Here is an 18146-nt window from a genome sequence, read left to right on the forward strand (position 1 = left end):
GATCTTATAATTAATACTAAATTTTAGATCTCAATGAGAAAGAATAATTAGGACTATATAACAATAGACAAAATAATGCAAAACTCATTTGAAATCCAAAAGTACAAAATCTGGAGATTATTCACCCCTTTTAATTATTATTAGCTTGTTCCCATTATTGATGATGATTCAGAATTAAATGTAATTCTACTGAGTTTGAAATCTTCCTGCATTAAGGAATTGAACAACTAGAAATTACTCCAAAAACTTTCTTAACCATAGAGTCATATCAGGATCTTGTTAAAAAAGATTTTTTTTTTTTAAAGATTTTATTTATTTATTTGTGACAGAGAGAGAATGAGAGACAGAGAGCACGAGAGGGAGGAGGGTCAGAGGGAGAAGCAGACTCCCCGCTGAGCGGGGAGCCCGATGCGGGACTCGATCCAGGGACTCCAGGATCATGACCTGAGCCGAAGGCAGTCGCTCAACCGACTGAGCCACCCAGGCGCCCTTGTTAAAAAAGATTTTGTAACAAGGTAATTTCATGGTCATATAGTGACTTGGTATAACCTCCCATTTTTTAATAAATGAAGTAACTGATCTAGAAAAGTAAAATATTCATAATTCATAACAGCCAACATATTAATGAACTTTTCGGTATGCTGTGCTGGCTTATGTCATACTTCAAGACAGTAAACAGATTCAAGATTCATAAGATATTACCTCCACAATAAAAACAGATGGCTATTCTCTACAGAATAGCAAACAAATGTATCAGATGAGAACATCAATATTTATCATATGGATCATTAAAAAGAAATTAAGCAAAATTTTGAACTACATGCAGCATTAAAAAATCAAACATATTTGAAGAACTTACCTAAAAATAGTCAAATAAGCAAATAAAAATAACTGTTATGTTGCCTTTTGGGACCTGTTCTCAGAAGTCCCATAGTATCCCTTCTGCTATTTACTGAGGCAGTCATAAAGGCCCACCAAGTTTTAAAGATGAAGGTGGGAGACAGGCAGAGACACAGACTTCCCCTCTTGACAGAACTGGCAAGAGTGTGGAATTGGAAACGTTGTCACAGCCACGTTTGGAAAATTCAATCCACAACAGCAAGGCTCTTGCTGAACGTACTTGAGATATCTCAACTTTTAACTCAGTACAACTGCAGATAATTTATTTTAGTCTATATAAATATATCCAAAAATCAGGCTTAATGTAACATGAAATTGTAAATTAATCTAAAAGAGAAACTTAGTCAAATGCATTTTTAAAAAAGAACACTTCTAGCATGGTGAAAATGTGTGATTTGGGTTATTCATTTGGTTACATCTAATTGGTTAATAAATGGATGCATACTTTTGGTTGTAAATGTGTGAGTGAATAAAAGGCGGCTATAACCATAGCTGTCTCTCTACCTGTCTGTGTATTGATATATGCACACCAGATATAATATATATTACTAAAGCTAATTCAGGAATGTCATTTTTTTTTTTTGAAACTGTTTCTTTTTCATCAACCTCATTTCCATTTTCTGTTTAAGAGTGTGTGGAAGAAGGGCGCCTGGATGGCAGTCTATTAAGGGACCGACTCTGTTTCAGCTCGGGTCATGAGCTCAGGGTCCTGATACTGAGCCTCACCACCAGCTCTGAGCTCAGCAAGGAGTCAGCTTGAGATTCTTCCTCTCCATCTGCCCCTCCCCCACCGTCTCAAATAAATAAATACGTCTTTAAAAAACAAAAATTTTAAATCAGCATTTAAAAAATAAGGAGTGCGTGTGGAAGAACAGCTTTAAGACCACTCAGTGGTTGTTCCTACCCATTCAGTCGCTGGAACGGGGGTGCTGTGGTCCAGTGTTCCCGGGCAGGTTGGTCCCTCCACTCCAGCAGAGAACCATGGAAGAGATGCAGAGGACACCTGCATGCCCTCACACCCATCTGGGCCCTCAGGTTGAGTAAGAGTCCGTTTGGGAGCCGGAGCAGTCCATTCACCCTGAAATTCTTCCTTGGTCACAGCCATGTCGGCAGGGCTCTGCTCCTCCTTTCCAATCGCTTCGGGGTCTGCGTAGAAGCGGAGACCAGGTGGGACCTCCCACGGGGGTTCACGGAAAGGGCGCCCCGCATGCGCAGAACTGCCGGGGCACCCACCCCCTCAGAGCCTCCGAGGGGGATGGCCGGGTCCACCGCGTGCGCAGGAGCGTCTGTGTTCTGCCGCACCGTGACCGGCGCCTTAACCCAGGAGGCCTCCGCGAGCGCCTGGCGCGCCGCCCTGGGATTGGGAACCACCGCCAGTGGTGGCTGAGCGAAGGTTCCAGGAGCCGAGCGCCTCCAGCGGCTGCGGCAGACTTCGGCTCGCTGGCCAGGATTCCCCGGGGATCTGGCGCTGACTTCAGCTGGGTTTGCAGTGGCAACAAGGGCATGAGCTGCTAACAGAAGCTTCTCCCAGGTTCTCCTCGGATTTAGGAGATCATGCCATCCTTTTCTTTCCCCCATAATGTACTGCGCTGTTTGCAAGTCAAGGTTGGTGCCGCCTCAGTGGGTTCCTGCTGCGAGGAAATTGAGCACGTCCTCTTCCTTCATTTGCAGGACATCTGGGGCTCCAGACATTGTGGAAATTTCACTTTAATTTATGAGGGGAACCCAGACACGGTAATAGGAACCCCACTCTGCATAGCAAAGAAGGAATATAATTTTTAATAACTAAAGGAAAGCATATTAGCAAATTAGATTGTGCTCAATGTAGCTACAGTCAACATTTTGTAAAAGAGACATGGAATTCTAGATCTGTAAGAACTCAGCTCTTTGCAGCTAAAGGTCACTGTTAGGGGCTGGCTTGTGTCTCCCCTCAAAATTCGTATGTTGAAGCCCTGATCCCCATTAGATTGAATGTGATTTTATATGAAGAGAGGACCTTTAAAGAGGTAATTAAGCAGGGGCACCTGAGTGGCTCAGTCATTAAGCGTCTGCCCTCCACTCAGGTCATGATCCCAGAGTCCTGGGATCCAGCCTCGCATTGGGCTCCCTGCTCAGTGGGGAACCTGCTTCTCCCTCTCCTCCCCACCTGTGCACTCTCTGTCACTCTCTCTCTCTCTCTCAAATAAATAAAATCTTAAAAAAAAAAAAAAGAGGTAATTAAGCTAAAATGAGGCCAATAGAATGGACCCTAGTCCAATATGAGTGCTGTCCTTATAATAAAAATTTGGACATGCAAAGAGATACCAGGGCATGCATGCACAGAGGGACAACCATGGGAAGACCCACAACCAAGGAGAGGCCACAGAAGCAGCCAACTCTTCCAGCCTCCACAACTGTGAGCAAATAAATTTGTGTTGTTTAAGCCACCTAATCAGTGGTAGTTTGTTACGGCAGCCTAATAAACTAATACAGTCACTCAATCCCCTATTTGGAATTAGATATCTCTGTTTTTCTAAATGTTCTATTAAGAGTTTTCTATCTGAAAACTGAATAAAATGGGGGTGGGGGTGGGGGGAGTCTATTCTTTTTAAAACTTCATGTTTCCCTCCTACCCTTTTGCCCCTCACGCACTCATGTCTGAGGCTCTCCGGCCTTGTGTGTTTGGGATCCTTTTATAAAAGACAGTTCTGAGTATATTCAAAGCATGCTATTACCACAATTCCCTAGGAAAAGCACAACGATGGTTTAAGAGGAGAAGTTTTATTACGAAGTCAACCTAAAATTTAAGTATCATTTTGGTTAAATTTATCATACAAAGTGAACAAAGGGTAGTGGTAAGGCTGAAGCATTTAAGACTAGAGTTAATGGCCATGAAAGGCGTTTGCAGTCCTCTGTGATCACCAACAGCATTGCCCTTTCCGTACAACAACGATGCTACCCATCACACAGTCATTATTTAAGCACAAGCTGTTAGGAGAAACAACAGTAACAGCAAACACCTGTGTTTCAGTTAAAGAGGGGAAAATATATTCAGTTTTTTTTTTAAGTTGCAATTGTTTGTGTCTACTTGCATAAGTAAGTTGGTTTGTGTCTGCATATTTGTGTTAATATATGAATTAGGTGAATAAATTAAACCATTTAGGAACTGTGTATACCTGGATATATTCGTTAATCTAAGCCACTGTTCCCTTACCTATAAAATGGGGTTAATATATCTCCAAACGATGTTGTGGGGGGTATTAAATAAGAAAATATGTGCAAAACTCTTGGTGGAGTGGCTGATGCATGCAAGAGATCAATAAAAGTTAGTAATTATATGATTTTATTGTCATAAAGCTCAGACATTGAATTCTTCAGAGACCTTAGTTATCTTAGGGCCAGAATTATGCCCTAGAGAGTGGACTCTTTGAGTATTATAGGTTGCATTAAATTATTGTAGGTTGAACTGAACTAAAATAGATAGTATATTACATTTACCATTGCTTTATATTTCTGATACTTTCTAGAAGTATTCTAATAATGCAAAGAAAAAAATTATCAAGTAGTAAAGTATTTGGCAGGGCAAAATAAACTACCTTAAGGAATCTAACTCAGTTTAGGCTTGATTCTTATAAGCCCAATGCTTTTAAACAATATGTATTCAGTAACCATGTACTACTATAAGCAGACGTGTTTCAAAGAAAATTAAATAACTTTGTTGATATTCTAATTTTCTTTGTTGATCAAAATATTTTTCCTTAGCTATCTAAAGTTGATGAATTTGATTTGTGATCTTAAAAGCTTCAATCTTTGTTTCTGAAAAATGGCAAAACATTTTGCTAATTTTCAACTTTCAAGGGTCTGAAATCAGGTCAAGGCTCAAAATTGACAGTGGCATGAGTCCACTCAATTTAGCAAAAGTGTGTTCTCTCTGTTCCTCTCTAAATGTTACAGAGAATTCATTATCTCTTTTTTTACATTTAAAAAACAATAAGCCAAGGATATCAACACATCATGAACTCATAATAGGAAAGCCTATTTTAATTATTTTTTTTCTTGCTCTTACAGTTTACCATAACAGAGGATTTCTAGAAAGGTGTGCCAGACCCACAGAACAAAGAGAATGCAGTGTAGTGAGGAGATCACTAGGATGGAATTCAGGAATCCAGAATCCAAGTCTGACTTCCTACTTAAAGTTGTATCATCTCTGGTAAATATCACTAAATTTCTCTGGGAAGATAGGGAGTATGATGTATATGTGCCCTTCTCTATGAGGATATGATTATGCTTTGGAAAAAGTGGAGAACACAATTTAAATATGAGCCTTCTTTTCTGGAAGATAGGGAGTATGATGTATGTGTGCCCTTCTCTATGAGGATATGATTATGCTTTGGGAAAAAATGGAGAACACAATTTAAATATGAGAACACAATTTAAATATGAGAAATTTAAACCATCTACTATGGCATATATTTTTTTTTCTATGAAAGCAAGTATTGAGTAAGCCAATGCCACCTACAGATCTTGTATGAATTTAATAATGTAGTTCTAATATTTACTGCATGCATATTATGCACTATCTATTGCCTGGCTACCATAAACTGGGGATCTGAAATACATTACTGTCTAATCTTTAAAGTGCCACTACTAGGTAGTCATTATTATTCTCGTTTGATGGAACAAAAGCTACCAAGAGCATCATTCCTATATGTTTGGTCCATATGTGCAGGGGAAAAGGTCTCAATTAGAGCCAGAAAACATTATTATTCCCATTTTAAAGATGGAGCTTCTGACGCTCAGGAGGGTGAGTTGACCAAAGTCAAAAATGGAAGATTAGTGACAGATACAGACTCCAACACTGCTGGGAGACAGATACTGGAAGCTCCATTGAACCTCTGGGAAAATTGAGGCTCAGAGAGATTAAAGAATCTGCTGTAAATTTCCCAGGTGGAAGATGGTGAAGCCAGGCTTTAAAGCCAGGTCTGTTTATTGAAAAGTTAATCTTCTTTCCACTAAAAAAATGAAGCACATTGGATAAGTAAAATATGCCTCCTCCTTTCATCTAACAAACAGCTGTAAATAAATCATTTTGTGTTTTACAGCTCCTTTGTTCACTTTCTTCTCCCTCCTTGGCTACAAAGCCTCTCTCTGCTCTTCCACCTGATTTAGCTGGTCTCTAAAAGTGAAACCTGTTCTATTTTCTTTCCAGAGAGAAAAGCTTGTGTAGCATTACACATTCTTTTTTTTTTTTTTTTTTTGCTAGCATTGCTTATATTGCTAAGAGTTCTTAGGATTATCTTCCTTAATGATGACAGATCTTTGATATATTAGATTTAGGAGAACAGCTTCAGCATAAGGATGAACTGACAAAAACTCTTTATAGAAGTTCAGATAGGAAAACTTTGTACCACTGCAAATCAAGATTTTAGTCAACCCTCTTTGTTCGCAGTGTCCTATGGTGCCAATATTCTTTAGTGAACCTTCTCCCTAGGAAGCCTTCCTTCTTCAACTACCTCCTTTAGATTCACTGTCAGGTGCTTTAATACTTTTACTACTTTATTTCTGCTCAATGCAAACTTTTTAGTTTCTCCTTTTCTAGTTAGCACCATTGGAAACCAGATGAAAGGCAGCTTCCCACTTTGCACTGATAGTTGATCAAGATAAACCGAGAAACACAAACGTTACAGAGATGATATTGTACAAACTACACTAAGGTCAGGTAACCAGAAACCCAATAACAGGGATTAGGGTAAAAATCAGCACAGATAATCTTCAGCTTCCAATGTTTGCCCTGAAAAGACTCAATGCCAGACTATTTCCTTTGCTCTACATAAAAGAACCTTGTTCCGCTTTCAGAGTCCTTCATTGTCATGAAATCAGTCATTTGAATCAGAGTCCTTAAGGACATTTTCCATGCTGAGAATACTCCTTTGAAAGGTGTCTAATTATCCTATGGTCCTGACAGCTACCCAACATGCCCTAGGACTTGACAAGTTATTTTCCACCTTTTGACCACACAAGAAACTCTACAATGTAAATACTGCATTATCAGAAATACTTAACTCACTTCTTAGCTCATAAATTCTTCTATTTAACAAGAGTCATTAATGGATGCAGTAAGACATCATGATTAGAAGGATAGGTTTTTAGAGTCACTCAGGAACAAATTAAATGCAAGATTGGTCACTTTCTAGCTTTGCTACCTTCAGTAGTCACTTAACTCCCGGTGGCTCAATTTCCTAATCTGTAAAACAGGGTAATTGTACCCACCTTATAGGTGAATTTGATCATCTTGCTTCTCTTTATTCAAATAATGGCAACGATTAACAGCACCCTATACATAGATGGTTTACCAAATCCAAAAAGTAACAGTTGTGTTAGGAGTATTGCCAGGATTATTGTATAGATCACTATAAAGATTAAATAATATATGCAAAGTACTGAGCATTTGGTGAGTGTTGTAAACAATTATGAACTGACCTCAAGCCAATTTAATATGTACAACTTTTAGGTTATTTGTGGTATGTTATGTGGCCACCAGATCACACTGAATACAAATCACAGACCAAATTCTGTAACACATATAGACCAGTATATTGACAAATAGATACAACTCAGGTCATACAACATATTCTTTTTTTTTTTTTTTAACATTTTATTTATTTATTTGACAGAGAGACAGTGAGAGAGGGAACACAAGCAGGGCGAGTGGGAGAGGGAGAAGCAGGCTTCCCGCGGAGCAGGGAGCCCGATGTGGGGCTCGATCCCAGGACGCTGGGATCATGACCTGAGCCGAAGGCAGACGCTTAACGACTGAGCCACCCAGGCTCAACATATTCTTTAAAGCTTGATAAAGTCCCAGCTTTTTGTACAGTTAAGTGCTCTCATTAACATCTTGCATGAAATAATTACTCAAGACAGACACATCATTAGAAATCCTCCCACACCAGTGACTGGAATCAGTCTCTTTATGGCTCAAGTCACGAGTATCATTACTTCCTTGAATTCTTATACCCTATTCCTGTCTATGCCTCTAAAACAGTTTTATCCAATCCATATATCCTGAAGAGCTTTAATATTACCAATGAGCTAAGCAACCCTTGTCCTGCCTAAAAAAAATTATTTTGCCATATAGTGTGCTGTTTATGAGTGCTATCTAACATCCTTATTTCTAACATATTTTCAACATCTATAAATAAGGTAGATTTGTATGGTATAGATATGGATAATAGAAGTAGTGGCATTAGTATTCTCTAGAGCATGGAACTTCTAGTTAGAAAGCTAGCCCTGGACTGAAATTCTTCAACAGAATGCTTACAGCACCTGGGGGATGTACCTTCAATTAAATCACACACACACACACACACACACACATGATACCATCCTACATATTTTAAGGTAAATGAAAGGTATCACAGCAATAATCAATCCAATTTAAGCATGCATTCTTTATAAGTGAAAAAGAAAGTACATATTTAAAAATTAATTGTTCTGACAGCAATAACTTTACTTTTATTTACTGTCTCACACTGTCTCACCTGGAGTGTGGTCTTCAGAATAAGAAAGTGGTAACTCCAATTTGCTGTAAGAGCCTTTATAGCATGGAATGGCAGCTTTGAATGGAAACCGAATAAAGAAAAGGAAGGTAGGTGAGGGTGGCTGGTGTATGTGGCTAATGATGACAATGTCTAGGGCTTAGTAGCCATTTTAAAGTTGGATCTCGGGCGCCTGGGTGGCTTAGTTGGTTAAGCGACTGCCTTCGGCTCAGGTCATGATCCTGGAGTCCCTGGATCGAGTCCCGCATCGGGCTCCCTGCTCGGCGGGGAGTCTGCTTCTCCCTCTCCCACTCCCCGTTTGTGTTCCCTCTCTCGCTGTGTCTCTCTCTGTCAAATAAATAAAATCTTTAAAGTTGGATCTCTAGATTCTGAAAGCCCTCTCTTTCCTCAAGGCCTCTGGAGAATAGGTTGAAAACTGGTCAAGATCCCCATAACCTCTAAAGATGGGGTCATTACAAACAGTCAGTTTCTAGCTAAGGGAAAACACAGACAATGAGGTACACTGTGAACAAATGTCTTTTATCCAAACTTGATAAGTGGTCTGATGACGCTGAGAGAGACATGAAAAATCTGCTACTTGTCTAATTAAGTTGCACATCCACCAAAAAAAAAAAAAAAAGGAATCTACACTGCTTATTTCAGACTGTGGAACCCACAATAGTAAAGTTATCTGCTGCCTAGCCACCTTAATGTCAAACCCATTCTTTATCACCTAAAGACACTCCCCAAAAAAAGAAAGGAAAAAAATTCCAAATATGTGACAGCCTCTCTGACATTCCCTGTTTATAGTTCTTATAGAAAGAGATAACCAAGGGAGGTGCATTATATCTTGTCATAGAGCTTTACAAAGTAGTATATTTATCTATATCTCTACACTCTTTATTAACAATGCCATTCAAAAGTTGTACAGAGGGGCGCCTGGGGGGCTCAGTCAGTTAAGCATCTGCCTTCGGCTCAGGTCATCATCCCAGGGTCCTGGGATCCAGCCCCACATGGGGCTCAGCAGGGAGTTTGCTTCTCCCTCTGCCTTCCACTCCCCCTGCTTGTGCTTGCTCTCTCCCTCTCTTCTGTTTCTCCCTCTGCCCCTCACCCCTCTTGTGCTCTCTCTCACTCTCTCTGTCTCTCTCTGAAATAAATAAAAATGTTAAAAAAAAAAAGAATACTTTTTTCAGAAGTTGTACAGAACAAACTTGTCAATTAGGAAATAAGCCATGCTCTAGAAACTTCTCATTTAAGTGATTCACTAGAAAACACATTTCAAAAGAAGAATATAGAAAAGAACATTGCCACAGTTGGAGCCACAAATCTCTTTTAAAATCAGATAACTGAAGAGGGTAACATCACTGCCAAAAACACCAACATACATTAATTAATTTATCTAAGACACGTAAAAGTTGTGAGACATACATGAAAGTCATAACCAGGAAAATTATGCAAAAATGTACAATTAGACAATATATTTTTAAAATGTCATGGAGCAGAGGGACCTCTGGTAAAATATATAAAATTTGTAACATTTCATGGTATTTGAACATCTAAAATATATATATGTTCAACAGTGTCCAATATTCTGGGAATACAGACTATAGAGAAGCATATTCCCAGAATATACATATCATTTAGAAAATCAATTTCAACTTTTCTTCTTTGCTAGAAATCCTTTTCTGAATAATCTTTAAATCATTTTCTTATTAATAATAAATCACTCTTTACTATAAACAAGGGTGGAATATTTACTCTTGGATCTTGATTCCTTAGAGGTAGTGCTTCTGGACTAGTGTTTCATAAGTCAGTTCCGGAGATGTGGATTCTGCCCCTCATTCAAATTATCCATTTGTGGCCTCAGTTTCTTCATCTGTGGATTAACTATGAAAACTACACTTATCAAAATTGTCTTCTAGTTTTAAAAACTACATGTTGGGGCGCCTGGGTGGCTCAGTCAGTTAAGCGTCTGCCTTCAGCTCAGGTCATGATCCCAGGGTCCTGGGATAGAGCCCTACATGGGGCTCAGCAGGGAGTTTGCTTCTCCCTCTGCCTTCCACTCCCCCTGCTTGTGCTTGCTCTCTCCCTCTCTCTCTCTCTGTCACATAAATAAAATCTTAAAAAATAAAGACTACATGTTCATGAAATAAGTTTCTGAAATCTCAAAGGATTAGAAAAAGACAAGTAAACTGTTTATATAAGTTAATCGAAATACCTTCTTTATTATAAAATAAATTTGAGTCAAAAAATGTTTGTTAAACTTTTAGTAGCAAACATAATGACATGAAAACATAGTTGTTTTATGAAGCCCTATTTCCTGTTCTCTCTCTAGAATGTTCCCATCAAATTCCCACAGCTCACTTTACTCTTTTACTCATCACATTTTGAACAATATCCTTTCCTCCTTCACTGAGGATTCATGTATTATAAATTAATTTTCCCATTAATTATAGACCTAATTAAGGTTATAAAGAATAAACAGACACTCTGCTTCAAAGAGGAAGTGTTATTTGAACCAGGATTTGAATGATGAAAAGGAGATTTCAGGCAGAAAATAGAGAAAAAGCTATTGCGTGCTAAAGGAACAATGTGAACACAAGAACAAAGGCGTCAAAGAGAAAATGTTAAGAGGTCCAATATGGCTAGTTGGATGGAAGTGGCTGGTATAGCAAATGAACGTAGGGAGCTACAAATATTGTGGCCAAATTGTGAGGAACTTTGGATTTCATTCTCTAGGTACTGAGAATCAAAATACATTTATAGACAGTGAGGTGCTGTGACTAGATTTTTACAGATGCTACTGAAATGTTGGCAGTGAAGTTGAAATGGACTGGAATAAAAAAAGACCAGGGACAGGAGGACCACTGGTGGATCTGATGAAATAGTTTAAGTGAGATTCATGAGCCTCTGAAGTAGGGCAGTGGATAATAGAAATGGATATTGTGTTTTAAAGGAAATTATTAGTCATCTGGAGGTATTCAAAAATATTTGTCAAATTGATTAATGAATAAATGATATGAATTATTTCTATAAGGTTAAATTAATAATTTTAAATATGCCAAGAAATTCCTTCATGAAGATCCTTTGGATTTCTTTTCTCTCATATTCCTACTAGAATATTTAAATAAGTTTATTCCTTTAGAATTTCTTGATAATATCACTTTTTCTTTGGGCCATAATAGCTAATATCTTCTTGACTATTTGATAGATGTATATAGATCTATCTTGATATTGATAGATCATTATCTGTATTACAATTATCTCCGTGAAACACTAATTCTTTTATTTTGTCAAACTCCATTTGATATATGATAAATATTTATTGATAACACTAAATAGAACATTCTGAGCTAATATTACTAACATTTCTAGAATTTCACAAAAGAGTTTAAACAATTTTTTTAAAAAATCCCTCTGATTTGGTATTATCCAGGTTCAACTTTTTTCAGAAATGTTAATTATTTACTGTTGGTTTTTAAATTGGGCCTATGGTTAATTTTTAGCCACAACATAAAAGAAAAAGAAGACCAACTACCAATAATTTAAGTATTTAGTATCCAATAATTTAAGTATTTGCTAATCTTTTTTTCATAACCAAGAAAAAAATGAACTAAACAAATGGGTTTGATGATACTCTCTGAATATGGGTTATTCAAAGAATACTCCATAAACTGATGTTTTGTCATCATTTTTAAGGCTGCTAAAATCACACACCTATAAGGATAAAGGAAGATTCACATTTTTGTAGTTTGGCAACTCCACAGGAAAGAGGTAATCTTTCCAATTAACTTTAGCAGATAAGTCCCACAGTGGATTCTGATGGGTCCATCTTGGGTGATGTACTCCTACCTCACCAACTCCTACGTGGGGCTGCAGGGGGGTGGGGGGGGAGGGCCCACGAAGAGCCTTGTGAATTACAATCCCTCATGAAATATATGAAATCCACTGTGAATTCTACTGGAAGGAAGTGGGGGTGCTGATAGCAGAAAAGAAGAATAAGAAAGTGTGCTGGGCAGATAATAAATGCTTACCATAGTCTATATGCCTGGATTAAAGCAATGCTCTTTCTACTTACTGTTTGAAGGACATTTAAAAAACTACTTTATCTTGTTGGTTCTCAGTTTCCTTATTTATCAAATAGAAAAATTATCTCTCTTACATAATTGTTGTGAGAAGTTAGTGACATAGTATAAACTAAGGGCCTAGCACAATCCCTGCCTCATGTCTGGCATCAGTAACTTAGAGCAGTATTAAGAGATTCACTATGGGGTTCTAGAGGGGAGGGGTGTGGGAAGATGGGTTAGCCTGGTGATGGGTATTAAAGAGGGCACATTCTGCATGGAGCACTGGGTGTTATGCACAAACAATGAATCATGGAACACTACATCAAAAACTAATGATGTAATGTATGGTGGTTAACATAACAATAAAAAAATTTTTTTAAAAATTCACTATGTTCTGCTCACTGGACTTGAAACTGACAATAAAATAATGAGTGAGGACAGTCATAGTCAATGACTTTAATCAAATACTCACCCAGACAAATGTTAAACTGTAGCTGCTTTGTTAAGTGCTACACAAGAGAAGGAATTCATACTTGAGTTTATATTAAGAGGGGAGTTGACCGAATCAGAGGTTAGAGAAAGCCTGCCTAAGGAAGAGAATATAGAGAATATTGAGTTGAGAGCTAATGAGGATGAGAAGATATTTACTAGTCAAAGAGAAAAGGGTTGAGCAAAGTGGTATAAGTGGAGGCAAAAGGAAGGAGATATGCAGAGGCTCTGAAATGGGGAGAAATTATGAGGAACAGAAAGAAGGCCCTTGTCTGAGCAGGGGAGCACAAAATGAATTGACTTTGGAAAGGCAGCAAGGGGTCAGACCCTGGAAGCTGTGAAGCCTTTGCTAAAGTATTTATTTCTTTATCCCAAGAGCAAATGACAAGCCACCAAAGAGTTTTCAGCAGAGGAAGTTACATAATCAAAATGTGATTCTCCATTTCCATCTCTCCCAAAGATGGGAATGGATGGCAACCCTCTGGTCTGGCCTGGTCAGACAACAGCAGTTTTAGTTTGGGGTGCCTGTTTTTTAAAGAAAGGTATTGAAAACAACATGTGTGTCTAACACAGGGCAGTCACAAAATGGTAAATAAACAAGAGATGTTTCACATGCATGAGACAAGACTTACAAGACTTATTTACTAAATTAGACCTGTCTCGTAACAACAAAAAATATTAAACTGAAAAACATAAACTGTTTCCAACAATTAATCAAAACAGCATGATGGACAAAGTAGCATTGAAAGAATGCAAGTAAAGATGAGATTATCATGGAGAGACTTTCTTCAAAATGTACCAAATGTTGAACTCCCTGAACCCTATAATGGGAGCCTACTATTTTTGCAAGAAAACATTCCCCATGTCTCCTATCCACTTGGGGCATAGCCCTGATACTTGTTCACTTTTAAGTAGCTCCTGGTTTTCTTCTGCTAAAGGACTGGATACTGGCCTGTGTCTCCTCCAAAGGTCTGCGTTCAAGGGAGATCTCAGTCTTTCTGACCCACTTTTGACCTCCCATGAGCTTGCTGGAGAATCTTTGAATTGCATACTAGCTCTTTCTAATCTCTTTGATATCTGCTTTTTATTCTCTTGACTTGATTTCAAATAACATGATTATGCAGCAAAACTGTGGTGAGCAATATGAAGGAAACAAAGGATATAGTTATGGATAAGAAAGTCAGTGATGAAAATAAATAAATAAATAAATAAATAAATAAATAAATAAATAAATAAATAAATAAAAAGAAAGTCTGATGATTTAAATGTAGCTAGAGTCATTGAGCTGTGCAGGTGGGAGGAGGAGACAGAATTGAGAAGGGAAAAGGAGGGAAGAGGGGGGAGAGAGGGTGAGAGCACACTGTAGAAGATGAATATATTTGAGTATTGAGATGAATGACTTAGTTGAATAAAAAGAAATTCACCTGAATTTCTGAGAGGTTCACCTCCTGGTTTCTTTAAACCTGGCCTAATTTATTAGCCCTTCCTTTCTATTAGTTTCATAAAATTAGTATGGTTAGATTGATGTTTGCCAAGTTTTTGTAATTCTACCAACTTCATGATTTTTGTCACATATGCCTTCCCTTAGTACTAGTTATTATTTATTTAATATTATACACTAAACTGTCTTTAAATTGACCCTTTAAATTTTTTTCTAAGAAACAACTTGGAATCATCTGTTTGATGTGATATATATGCATATTATATAAAATATATACATTTTAATTCATACTCATTTGATAAAATAAACAAAAATATTAATCTGTGCACCACCTAAAATCATCCTGGGAACCTTTACAGCTATGCGTGTCACACTGCTATACCCATGATTTGAGGCAAGGTCATAGAGCCTGCAGTAGGATCTGAAACAACCTTTTTCATACTCATTTCCCTTTCTATTATAGTAATACATTTCAGGAGTGTAGATCCTTTATGCATTATATATATATAATGTGATACACACACACACACACACACACACACACATATATGAAGTGTTTGGAAGATTTTGGCATAGCAAAATTACCCCCAAGGGCTGGTTAAAATTGGGATTACCTGGGTGGAGTCATTAATTAAATGATTATCTAATGCTGTCATACTTCTGTTTTCAGGCTTCTTTCCACTTCTGCTTAAAGTGGTTTGCAGCACCATTCTGATTGAAAGTAAAAACAATCGTTTAGTACTGTGAACTTTTCTTGTGGTTCTTTTTTTCAAACATTTATTTTCATTAACTATGGACAGGGAAGTGGTCTTCTAGTTGGGAGCTCCAGCCACGTGGAGCAAAGCACTTGCTGAAGGATGCACAGTGACATACCAAGTCCCCAAATTTGTTTGCTATTAAGTGAATGTGGCAAAAAGAATAATGACCCCCCAAAGATGTCAACATCCTAATCCCTGGAACCTGTGAATATGCTATGTTACATGGCAAAGGGGAATTAAGATTGCAGATGGAGTTATTATTGTAAGCCAGCTAACTTTAAAATAGGCAGATTTTCCCGGATTATCCGCAAGGCCCTTAGAAGTAGAAGAGGGAGATGGAAAGGAAAGTCAGAGTGGTTTGAGGCCAGAAGAACTCAACTCACCTTTACCGACTTTGAAGATGAAGGAGGCCATGAGCCAAAGAACGTGGACAGCTTCTAGAAGCCGAAACAGGCAAGACAAGGAAGTCTCCCCTAGAGCTTCTATAAGGCATATGCGGCACTACCACCTACACTTAGCCCAGGGAAATCCATCTTGGACTCCCAATCTCCAAACTGTAAGATAATGCAGTTGTGTTGTTTTAAGCCATTAAATTTGTGGTTATTTGTTACAGCAGCCATAGAAAACTAACCCAGTGAACTTCAAATTTTACCTAGTTTCTGCTCTCAGGGTTATAAGTTTGGCATATTTATTTTTTAACAAAGGCACACTGAACTAATTAATGCAAATTTGGAATCCTACTCTCATTAAAATACCTAATTCCTAAATTTATACATTATTCTTGTTCCCAAAAATTATTGATGTTATGTCTGGTTAACATTTTCTTTTAAAAAATTAACACAATTCTTTTTAATGGTCTCCAGTTACAAGAACGAAAATAGAAGGGTTTTGGAGAGGCAATAAAATCCTTGTTCTAAGTACTTTTTTAAAGGCTATATAGCCAGAGGGCTCTGAATTCAAATTAAGTTGTACCATTTACTAGCTGTGGTTTGGGAAAATTGACCTAAGCCTCTGTTTCATCATCCATAAAAATGGGAATAAAAATGATAGGACCTATACAATAGATTTGAGGAAAAGATTTACTAAAAGAATCTACCAAAAGTCCTATGCATGACACCTGGTATGTAATTAAGTGCATCACATAATGGTATTAGCTATTATCACTGTTTTTTCATTATCTTTCTAATTTCGAATATATCGCTAACAAAAAAGTACAACTTTCAAACACTTGCTGTTATCGACCTGCACATTTAATAATCTATGGCTTCTCTTTTAATGTTAATTTTTTTTTAAGATTTTATTTATTTATTTGAGAGAGAGAGAGAGAGAATGAGAGAGAGCACATGAGAGGGGGGAGGGCCAGGGGGAGAAGCAGACTCCCCGCCGAGCAGGGAGCCCGATGCGGGACTCGATCCAGGGACTCCAGGATCATGACCTGAGCCGAAGGCAGACGCTTAACCAACTGAGCCACCCAGGCGCCCTTAATGTTAATTTCTAAAGAAGCAGCAGTAAACCATTCTGAAAATAGCATCTCCCTTAGCAATACTTAACCCCGAGTCAACAATTTTTTTAATTATATTCATTGACTAAATTATTAAAAAAGAAAATAGAGGAGATAAGACAATGGCCTAACTACAGATTCAGATTCCAATTAAGCTCCCCCACCCCATCCCCGCCCCCAAGGCGGGGCGGGCCGAATTCTTTGCTAGGCACCCAGTGAACTCTTCTAGCGAACCGCCCCAGTGGAAAAGGGGGGAGCTCCCAGCTCTCGCTAGCGCGCGTCTGTCCCCGGGCGGTACCAGGTGAACCCCGGCGGAGCTGAGAGGCCGAGCTGGGACTCGCTGCACCCGGCACGCGGCGCTAGAGGCGGCTGCAGGTTCAGCTTCACCCTCGGCGCCCCCGTGGCTTCTCTGTGGTGTGCGCGCACGGCGGCCAGGCGAGGGGAAGCGCTTGGCCTGATCTGTCCAACTTCGGGGGCCTTGGCCGCGCTCTGGCTGCCCTCCCGGGTCTCCCCGCCGCGCCCCTGCCCCGTCTCGCTTCCCAGGGCTCCGGAAGGGAAGGAGGCGTGTCCGGAGCAGGCGGGAGGGACCGGTATAAAAGTGTTGGCGGCGCGCCGGCCCAGGCTTCACTTGCCGCCTTGTGCCGGGACGAGGAGCGCCGCGGGCAGCACGGGCCGTGGAGGGGGCGCTGCGCTCGGGCTACCCAATGCGTGGACTAGCTGCAGCCGCCGCTCGTGCAATATGCTGGAGCTCCAGAACATCTAAACGGAGTCGCCACACCGCTGCCTGGGCTGGATCACCGCGCTGCCTTTCCTTATGAAGAAGACACAAGTGAGTAGGGCGCGCCGGGAGCCTGCCGCCTCTCCTAGAAAATCGCGCCCGGAGCCTGGGAGAGGCCGGCTCGTCTCGGCACCGGCTGCCGGGGCGTGTGGGGCTGTGCCCGCGGGACGAGCCCAGAGGTTGCGAGGGAGGCGGGCGTGGCGTGCGAGTCGGAGCCGCCCTGGCCGGGTGAGCCAGAGAGAAGGAGTGGGAGCGTTGAGAGGGAGCTGTTGTCAAGTTTGGAGCCGCTGCCGTTAAGTTTGGAGCTGTCAGTCGGAACCGCAGTTCCTGTAAAATGGAAGGATCTGCTCTTTGGCCGGGGAGTTAAGTTACCACGAGAAGGCATTTCTTTGCACGGGAGATATTTTCCCGTGGATTCCGGGAGATTACAAAACAGCTCCCAGCGCACCACGCTCGCTCACTCTCGAACCCAGGTTTTTGTGCAGCCCCGAGGTGGGCGCGGGGCTCGTGCGGACTCGGGTGCCGCCGCTCCTTAGCAGCGGCGCTCCGCAGGGTGGAGAACCTGCCCGGCCAGCCCCGGAAACTTGGCTCTGCGCGGTCTTTGCCAGGTTTGCGGCTGTGGGTGAGTTTCCAGGGAGCCATAGATGGGGGGTAATACCACCACATTGCACCCACCTTCTTCCAGTACCGAAGAGAAA

General features: G+C 39.9%; 1 protein-coding gene across 1 annotated transcript in view; it reads left to right on the forward strand.

Moving 5' to 3' along the window:
* Positions 1 to 17018: 17018 nt before the first annotated feature.
* The window catches only part of KITLG (KIT ligand), a 121412-nt gene continuing 120284 nt past the window's right edge, over positions 17019 to 18146 (forward strand). The window contains exon 1 of the mRNA XM_034987872.1: positions 17019 to 17499. Within this exon, the coding sequence (XP_034843763.1) occupies positions 17485 to 17499 (15 nt within the window). The 5' untranslated portion in view covers positions 17019 to 17484. The remainder of the gene's footprint in view (positions 17500 to 18146) is intronic.

Source organism: Mirounga leonina, unplaced genomic scaffold, assembly GCF_011800145.1.
Source record: "Mirounga leonina isolate KUSES-001 unplaced genomic scaffold, KU_Mleo_1.0 Mir_418, whole genome shotgun sequence".
In the NCBI taxonomy this organism is placed as follows: domain Eukaryota; kingdom Metazoa; phylum Chordata; class Mammalia; order Carnivora; family Phocidae; genus Mirounga; species Mirounga leonina.